At 39.0% G+C, this 10,083-nt stretch overlaps 1 protein-coding gene across 1 annotated transcript; it reads left to right on the top strand.

Moving 5' to 3' along the window:
- Positions 1-6,986: 6,986 nt before the first annotated feature.
- Positions 6,987-9,786, top strand: LOC147628579 (ferritin-2, chloroplastic-like). The gene is made up of 8 exons (XM_086813780.1): positions 6,987-7,464; positions 8,358-8,441; positions 8,551-8,611; positions 8,757-8,847; positions 9,004-9,065; positions 9,187-9,252; positions 9,436-9,499; positions 9,602-9,786. Exons 1-8 carry the CDS (start codon positions 7,154-7,156, stop codon positions 9,643-9,645), a joined length of 783 nt encoding a protein of 260 aa, XP_086669906.1. The 5' UTR covers positions 6,987-7,153; the 3' UTR covers positions 9,646-9,786.
- Positions 9,787-10,083: the final 297 nt, after the last annotated feature.

Raw genomic sequence — 10,083 nt, 5'->3', positions numbered from 1 at the left:
GGCAAAATTGATGAAGGGCTCTTGGTTGTACTTTAGCATATTGTTAAGAAAGAATCTTGCAAAGCTTCTTGGCTAATAAAAGAGGGAATGAGCAATGGTGAGCATTTGAATTTTGGGGCACACATAGAAGAGGTTGATAAGATTGGGGTTAGTACATAATTAGGTGAGTGAGTAATGATGAGATTAAGCAAAAGGGAGATTAGAGAAGGCTAGAGCTAAGCTAATGGGGAGCTTAAACCAAGCTCTAATACCATGTTGAGATTCATGGATCAAGCTCCCTAATGAAAATCAACTATCTAATTAGATCCTAATCTTAATTTAATTAATATATGATTAGTACTAATCTAAGCTAAGGTGGGTGATACCTAATAACAAACATAATGAATGAACTAAGCTAATTTAGCTTAAGACTTAAGCACAATTAGGTTACAAGATTGAGACTTGTACTCATAAAGAGGCTTGAGAGCTTGCTACATTTTTCATTGCTTGAAATGGTTCTCTTTTATATGAGGAGAGGGTAACAAATGGTCCTCTTTTATATGAGGAGAGTATAACAAAGCTATGATAGCTCATGTGGGATAACTTGGCTAGGTGACTTGGCACTCTAGCATCACTCATTTCAACAGTAGTCACACAGTTTCTTTATCATCAATGAATGCAACATACCTATAACTTGGAATTTCTATAGTCTTGGTAGATCCCTATATATCAAAATGTATAACATCCAATGCATTGGCTTGCACTTATATGTTTTTATGGGGAAAATCATGTTTGGCTTGTTTACTACTAATATGGCATGCTTCACATACTTTATACATACCATCAACCTTAAAACTATGGTAAAACTATAACATAGAATTGAGTCACCCATTGTATATTCACATGACCAATGTACTTGTGCCATATGTCAATATCTGTAAATGACACTTATTCCATGCGCAAACATGGCAACCTTCACCTCAAGCATGTTAGCATCCAAAGTAAACATCTTGCCATTTTTGCTACCCTCTGTTGTAACCAAGAGGCAATGATTTTTGAAGTCTTCCACAAAGCACCCTTGAGATCAACCTGTCCACCAATAGATGGGCTACATCACAAAAGCTACTCACTTATGTCATCACCATGTTTACTTAATGATGCATAACTGTCCTATTGCAACTTTCCACTTTTGATAACATTCTACTTTTTATAACAATCCTTTGTAATGTTGCCTGGTTTGCCACATAGTAATAACACTGCATGCTACTTGCATTTTGATTTCTTTGTGAGCCACCACATTGACCTCTATAGCTCCCCCTATCTCTAAAGTGGCCTCTTTCACCTATATGAGACTGGTTTTCGTGTTGTTGTTGTTGTTTTTGGTTTTGATTTCCAAATCAACCTCCATCACATCCTCTAGATGGCAATCTACTCTCTACCTCTACTTGTATCTAAGCAGAAGGCCTGTTCATGTGAATTTCTTGAGGTCTACTTGTGTCTGAGTACCTGCTCATGTGATTTTATTGAGGATGAATATCTCCCAATATTCATCTCCTCATGGATGAGGGGAGCAATCAGTTTGTGAAAGTCAGGAAAGCTCTCTTAAGCTCCAATGGCTATTTGAAACAAATTGTATTCCTTGCCAAGACCATTTTAGAAGGCATGTTCATGTGAATTTCTTGAGGTCTACTTGAGTCTGAGTACCTGCTCATGTGATTTTCTTGAGGATAAACATCCCCCAATATTCATCTCCTCATGGATGAGGAGAGCAATTAGTTTGTGAAAGTCAGGAAAGCTCTCTTAAGCTCCAATGGCTATTTGAAACAAATTGTATTCCTTGCCAAGACCATTTAAGGTCATTGATACCACATTATCATTACATCTACAGGTGATCCACTAGAAGCAAGGGCATATATAAGCCATCTCGAGTAATCATTTATACTCAGCTTCCTTATGCATCTCATGCTTTAGCTACATCTTTTGAGCTTGAGTGTTTATACAAGGTGCCCTTCTTCGCCATTTGTGTACCTTGTATATGTATAATCATAGAGTCTATCACAATGATAGATAACTAATATAACACCTTCCTAGGTCTTTTATGACATGCTTTATATGCCTGTATGAGATTTTCTTCAGAGCAATATCTGGCTCCTTTTCATCACTTGTGAGATGAACTTCTAATATCCTTTTCCAATAAGGAAATTGATCATCCTAAATTTCCAAGCCTATAAATTATTCTTGTCCAACTTCTTGCTCACAATTTGTGACAAGCTGTTAGTGGACATTTTTACATACAACAACTTACCAAATAGTGCTTACAAAAACTTCTGGACTTACGACTTGCAATCTCCAACATAACAGTATTGTAAACTGGATATACTATAATTGCATATGGGACAGTCACATAAACATGCATCCATATATTAAAATTGCATATGGGACAGTCACATAAACATGCATCCATAAACAACTTGCAAATCTTAGATTCTCTGCATAAACTATCTTACAATGAAATTTATACCGAATACACCAGAGTGGTTGTCACATAGCCTATAAACCACTAGCGGCATATTACCTATAATCTCACTAACCCAGCCAGTGATGTAAGTGCGGAAGCTATCACCCAGGGGGGTCATCAATGTCCACAACACTAGTTAATCTTGATAAGTACATCAAGATATATGCCATACATATTGGTGTGAGACCCATCCTCATAAACAAACTTGCTTAGTATTTTCATTCTTATTAGTCATCATGGCACTACTAGAATGTTTGCACTACTCATTGAAGGTAGGTGTGCTTGTGTCTTTCACACTAAGGATAATGAAACATTTAAAATCCTAGGGTTTGAGGTACATGTAGATGGATTGAATGGTCCTCTCTTTTAGATTAAAGTATAAGCCAATCTCAATGCCATTGCAGCATAACACAAAATTGGCTATAAATATAGGTGATCTTGGTCCTATTATGTATATGTGCATTGTAGGGAATTCGATTTTCATGACCATCACCAAGCTAGATTTGAGTTATGATGTTGGGTTAGTAAGTCAATTTATGTAGGCCTCGAGGAAGCCACACTTAGATGCGGCTAGGAGGATACTCAGATATATAAAGTCCACAATATACAATGGTTTATGAGACCAGAATATAGGTACATGTGCATGGATATACAAATGCAGATTGGGCACGTAGTATCTCAGATAGGTGATCTAATAGAAGCTTCATGTTCTTTTTTAGGTGCTGGTGTTCCTTCGGGAGGGTAATCAATAATATATATAAGACCCATTGATGCGTTGAGAGAGCTCAATTGTGCTACTACTCCAATCACCTGGGATTAGTGTCTTTTTTATCACAGTGCAGCTTATTATGCCTAGACAACTGCTTTTTGTTTACTTTTGACTTACTAGATCATCCCTTATCCCCCTTCCCTCGTTTATCATATTGTATATATTTTCATAGTTTAAATATTAAATACTATTTTCACTTTTTTTTTTATAAAGGAGTGCTGGTGTTAACTAGAGCAGCAATAAGAAGCAACCAACAGTTCAAGAGGTTCAATACTACAGGGGCAGTGCTATGGGCAGCATATGAGGCTGCTTGGTTACAAAATCTACTAAAAGATAAAAGCTTGGCTTTAGAAGCTACTTGGTGATATGGGTAAGCCTATGGATAGGGCCATCGTCATTTATTGTGACAACATGAATAGCATATAGTTGGCCAATAATCCAGTCTATCATGTTGGGACGAAGCACATTGAGGTGCAATATGATTTTGTGAGGGAGAGGGTTCTAGTACGTGATGTGGATTTGGTATATGTTAGCACACAAGATTAGGTGGTTGACATTTTCACAAAGGCATTGGGTACAATGAAGCTGCACAAGTTTAGGATCTTACTTAGAGTGCAGTGTGTGGAGTTGAGCTTGAGGGGGGGTTTAGAAGCTTACTTGGAGTGCAGTGTGTGGAGTTGAGCTCAAGGGGGAGTGCTCAGATATTGAGCTCAACTAGTGTTACGGGTACAAAGAAGCTCCACAATTTTAGGAGCTTACTTGGAGTGCTCTAGGGGGAGTTTAGGAGCTTACTTGGAATGCAATATGTGGAGTTGAGCTTGAGGGAGAGTGTTAAGATATTGATCTCAACTACTGCTAACAGATATAGATGACCCACCTGGGTGATAATTTCTGCACTTACGCCACTAGCATGGTTGGTGAGATTAAGGGTGATATGCCGCAAGTGGTTTACAGAATGTGTGACATCCACTTTGGTGTTCTAGAGTTATGGCATAGTTATAGCACCAGCTCATGTGTTGACACTATGGACTGACACTATGGACTGAATAGGAGGACAATACTTTCCCATATAGTATGTACTCTTATCGCTTAATGTTATGGTTGTAGAGAAAAGCAAAGGATAGAAGAAAATTTAGCCATCTATCTCTATAATGTGCTTATCTACTCTTGTGTGTGTGTGCTTGCTACAAGGAGCTCAAGCTCACTCTCTACCCCACATTCTTCTCATCTACCAAGGGAAGCAAGGTTGAGGCTTCTCCACTATAGAGGGTTGTTTGACCATGAACGATTAAGGGTGCAAACCGGCATAGACCCTTTCATTCTCATTTGTTCTCTCCATGAAAGGCTAAAGTGTTCCCAAATCGTGAACAATGGCTCCTCTCCTTCTTGAGCTTCATAGTTCCTTGGTCAAATTGGTTATGATTGGGCAGTCTCTAGGCCCACCAATTGATGGTATGACTAGGTTCACTTACCTTTAGGAAATTTAGCTCCCAGTAAATGCTTTAATTTTTGTTATATTCGATATTCAAGGTAATGATGTTGACAACCATTTAAAAGTGGCATGTAGACTAAATGTGTTATCTTCGATCCATATAAATGGATGGAGCTCTCAGGCATGCCACACTTTGTTGAATAAGTTATAGAGATAAATAGTCTAGGCTATAAATATAAAGGTTAAATCACTTCTTGGTTTGGTATACATTCAGGTCCTGCAAAGTCATATTATGACATGATTCAAAAAGGTCATTTAGGTCGTGCCTCCTTTCTAAAGAAGAGTTAGATTATGACAAAATTCAAAATGACCCTCCTAAGGAACATCCTGCCACCATCACGTAGAGCACTCTCTAAGTACATCAATTAAGGCATAAGAACAGTATTGTCCTTCTACATTTGTACATTCTTAGCATAAGCTGATACAACCTCAAAATTTGATATATACAAAACCACCAAGCTAACTACTTAGAGAGATAGCTAAAGGACCAGTTGTAGCATGCCCAAAACTAGGAGCTTCCTTAGCCAAACCCTAGGAGCTTCCTTAGCCCAAACCCTGACATCCTACATCATTAAGATTAATATTCCCATGATACTTCCACTCCTAGCTTCATGCACATTGATTCTCTAGCCAAATCCCAACATCCTACATCATTGAGATTAATATTCCCATGATACGTCCACTTCTAGCTTCCTGCGCATTGACTCAAGAGAGTGGAGAACTATGCAGTAGGAGAATGTCCAAACCCCGACATCCTACATCATTGAGATCAATATTCCTACCATGATACTTCAATTTCTAGCTTCCTGCACATTGACTCAAGAGAGCAAAGAACTATGCAGTAGGAGGATGTGCTATGATTGCCTGCTGGTAGGGCTCCTCATCAAATACACCTACTTCCCCCTTTGGATTATGCCTACGAATGAAGGAGGCCTGACCTGAATACATAACAAGTTAAGGAGGCCTAACCTGAATACATAACAAGTTAAGGAGGATATCAAAACCCTTTTGCATTTACTACCTAGCTTATGTTTACAACAACAACAAAGTATGATATGGCTGAGAGCTCCATCCCATTGACCTAGACCAAGGATGAGACATTCAATTTACATACCACATTAAGGTTTTCAATCTCAATACCTTAAATATTAATTCCACCAAAAACTAAGATAACATCTAATTAAAGGGTCTGACATGGAGGTGTTTCATATTGTACTGGAAACTAAGGAGTTGGAAGTCAACCCTTAACGTCTAATTAAAGGGTTTGACATGGAGGTGTTTCATATTGTACTAGAAACTAAGGAGTTGGAAGTCAACCCTTAACGTCTAATTAAAGGGTTTGACATGGAGGCGTTTCATATTGTACTGGTTAAACTGAGGAGTTGGAAGTCAACACTTCTTTTAATTTTCTTAACTGCATATAAATATGATATAATTTAAGAATTTATTGAATATAAAAACAAATTAAAATAGATACTAAATGAAATAATATGTAAACATATTTAAGAAATAATATGTACATATATTAAAGAAAATATGTAAACATATTAAATAATATGTTTACATATATTTAAGAAAATAATATGTACATATATTAAAGAAAATATGTAAACATATTAAATAAAAATAGATACTAAATGAAATAATATGTAAACATATTTAAGAAAATCTGTTTAATTATAAAATAATATATTTATATAGTTATTTAAAGGGCTTAAGTCCTTTGAATAAAAGAGATAATTTGTGGGTGTATATGTACATATGCATATATTTATATTTCTATGATCTTTATATAGGTTTATTATGTGTGGCATCTGCATGTGTGCACATGCGACACATGCACATGTGTGCGTATGATCTATAGATAGGTTTATTACGTGTGGCATGTGCATGTGTGCCACTTGAGAGAGAGAGAGAGAGAGAGAGAGAGAGAGAGAGAGAGAAAAGACGACGAAGCTAATGACAAAAGCGTTTCTTCTCTGTTCGGGTCTCAGAACGAGTGTGCTTGTCTTTGAGTCCGGCTCGAAAAACAAAAAACTTGAGAGAGAGAGAGAGAGAGAGAGAGGGGGGGGGATGGTGTGCAATTTCTCCTTTAATGTTAAATGCCAACATGGAAATTTCCCAATGGTATACTGCCTGCATGCTACGGTCTACACCGTATACCTTGCGATGATCGTATGTAGGCGCGTGGCACTATATAAAAAGGCCCGTGCCAACTCTGAGTTGCCATAGCCACGAGCTCAATCTTCAAACCCTAGTTTTTCCATGCCATTCGCAGTGGAACCCTCGCCATAGCCGGAAATTGGAGAAACTCCCGCCATAGCCGAAAGCCTCCGTAATTTCCCTCCCGCAGCTTCCGTCGCTAAGCCATTAAAAGCTTCTCTGTCCTTTCACCATGTTTCACAAGGTCTTCCCTTCTTCAACTTCCATCGTCTCTGTGCAAGCTTTCTGCACCCCCAGACAGCATTCACTCTCTTTTTCTGCTGCACTGCCTTCCCTGACCTGCAAACACTCCTCGCCCTCTTCTCTGCGCGTCTGTGCCACCGCTGCCCCCGACCAGGCGGACAAAACACTAACCGGGGTCGTCTTCCAGCCCTTTGTGGAGGTCCAGGACCAGCTCGTTAAGGTGCCCGCTTCTTCTTCTGAGTCGTTCGCTCGCCAGCGCTACTCGGCTGCGTGCGAAGCCGTTATCAACGAGCAGATCAAGTAGGTTATACTTGTCCTCTTTCTCGTTTGCTGATTTTTGTTCTTCGCCGGTTTTTCTAGATATGCATGATGTTCCCTTTGGTAGAGTTTTGCTCATGATTTAGTAATCATACATAAGAGTGTTTTTCCTAGTTCTTCTAGGGTATGCAGGGAGTTCCTTCTGATAGGTTTTCCTGGTGTCCTTATCAAGCTAGGGTTTGCAAATATGCATGGTGTTCCTTCTTATGCATTTTTTGTAGCCTGCCTGTTTGGATTTGCAGATAGGCATGGTGTTTCCTATTGATGGGTTTCCTTATGGTTGAGTGTCACATAATGTCCTCTTTTGTTCGCTATCCGCCTGGGGTTTGCAGAGAGGCAAATGCAGGCTTTGCTTTTGGTTTAGTTTCATAGTGTGTGTCTTCTCGACGTCTCTTGTAGGTTACCTACGCGCTGTGTCAGTTTCCTAGCTCAGGGTTTTGCAGATTTGCATGCTCAGTTTCCTTTTGGTTAATCGTTTCTTTATGTTTCTTCTTTGCAGGTTCCTGTATGGTTTAGTATGTAATTATTAGTGATACTTAACAGAATTTCTTGTGTCTTCTCTGCCTAGAGCTCCACATAGTGTTGCATTGAGAAATAAATGGGTTGGCCTGGACAGTCTGAAATTTATGGGGTCTATTACTGCATCATTTATGGAAACCAGATTTGGAAGGATTTTTTGGTTAGGTTATTACAATTGTAGCCTTAAGTTTCACAAACAGATATAGTGCTCTATGGGGTGCTTTAGCCAGTTAAGCGTGGTGTTTTGGCTTACACAGGTAACACTTCAGGAAGTATACTGTATACTTAATAAGTTATAGAAAATCAGATGTGATTTCCTTGGTCATTTCCATTTTTCTTTTGGCAATTGTTTCCAGCATCGAGTACAATGTTTCTTATGTCTACCATAGCCTCTTCGCTTACTTTGACCGGGATAACGTTGCTCTGCCAGGTTTTGCCAAGTAAGAATAGCTGTCTTTCTCACACGAGTCTGCTCTTTCCTTCCAATACGTTGGCACCTTTTGTCTGTTTGGCAATTGAAATCGTGTATCATTTTGTCTCATCTTGCAGGTTTTTCAAAGAATCTAGTGATGAAGAGCGAACCCATGCTGAAAAACTTATGAAATACCAGGTTAGCTGCATTTTTGGTGTTCCTTGTCTTGTAATTGGTTAGTCCAATCATAGCAAAATGCAATGGGATTTTTCTGCTTGGTGTGGAGTCTAATGCTTCTTACAACGGGTTTTGCATCTTACTGACAACCTTTACTGATGTGAAGAATACAAGGGGTGGAAAAGTGAAACTGCAATCTATTGTCATGCCTCCTGTCTCCGAGTTCAATGATCAGGAGAAGGGAGATGCCCTTTGTGGTGAGCATTCCCATGCATATATATTGACCTTGATTTCTCAGACACCCAACTGAATGCTTTTGTTGCCAGCTGTGGAGTTGACATTCGCATGCATCATATCAGTATAGATATTGAGCTTGATTTTTCAGACCCCCAACTGAATGCTTTTGTTGCCAGCTATGGAGTTGACATTGGCATTAGAGAAGTTGGTCAATGAGAAATTACTGAAATTGCACAAGGTCAGGTTGCAACTTCCCTGTCCATGTTCAAAGGTTTCCACTTATGGTTACAATATTGTTTATGTAGCTTTTGAATGTACTTGAAGTGCCTCTTATTAAACTATTGTGCCCATGCCATCAGGTTGCGGAGGAGCAGGGTGACCCACAATTGCAGGATTTCATAGAAGGCGAGTTCCTTAAAACACAGGTGAGGATTTTTAGGTCAATTTTTAATAATACAACGTGTAGGGTCTTAAGAAGCCCTGCTCGAGAAAAATTGGGATCTTGCCTGTCTATAAGGACCCTAAGAGTTTTAACTAATAATTTCAACTAGTAGACATTGTGGAGGTGTGTTAGCAGTTCTCTTTACTGGGTTGAAATGTCCATCCAGGTCGAGGATATAAAGAAGATCTCAGGATACGTCTCTCAACTCCGACGAGTCGGCAAAGGACATGGTAAGAAGAATACACAATGGCATGGTGAGTTTGTACTCCGTATTGCTTGCCCTCCATGTTTGGCATTTTAACTCACCACCAACATTTTTTGCTACATTATAGGAGTGTATCATTTCGATCTCGTATTGCAAGGGGAAGGAGCATAAATGGACGTTCCAGCCATGTGTAACACAACCATAGTTTCTGTTAACAATAATGTAGCTCAATTTTGAGGAGGATTTTATCACTCTTCTTCAAAGTTCTGTAAAATTTCGTGGGGCAATCGAAAAAATGGAGCAATCTAGAAATGGAGTGTCAAATCCTATAAAGTCTTTGTGCACTTCAAGTCATGTTATATTTAGTTGGGAATGAGTATATTATATTGGTATATAGAGATAATATACTGGTAGAGAGAGAGAGAGAGAGAGAGAGAGAGAGAGAGAGAGAGAGAGAGGAGTGTTAATGCCATAGCCAAGCCAGTGGACCATAGACCATATAACCACACAGGAGTGCAAAGATTGGGACTTGACCCAGGATGTCCCAAATAAGAGCACAGAAAATGCAGGGTTGCAGTTTTTATAGTCCTTGCTGATTGTTGCAAAACC

This window comes from Cibotium barometz, chromosome 19 (assembly GCF_041138505.1).
Source record: "Cibotium barometz isolate CiBa-2024 chromosome 19, ASM4113850v1, whole genome shotgun sequence".
Lineage (NCBI taxonomy): Eukaryota > Viridiplantae > Streptophyta > Polypodiopsida > Cyatheales > Cibotiaceae > Cibotium > Cibotium barometz.
Note: the sequence above shows the minus strand (reverse complement) of the source record. Positions and strands in the feature narration are given on the sequence as shown.

Excerpts from the sequence above, each read along its gene's own strand:
- LOC147628579 (XM_086813780.1), top strand. The coding sequence starts at position 7,154 with ATGTTTCACAAGGTCTTCCCTTCTTCAACTTCCATCGTCTCTGTGCAA. Across the intron at positions 8,442-8,550 it reads GCTCTGCCAGGTTTTGCCAA|GTTTTTCAAAGAATCTAGTG; the intron begins GTAAGAATAGCT and ends CTCATCTTGCAG. Across the intron at positions 9,500-9,601 it reads ACGAGTCGGCAAAGGACATG|GAGTGTATCATTTCGATCTC; the intron begins GTAAGAAGAATA and ends GCTACATTATAG.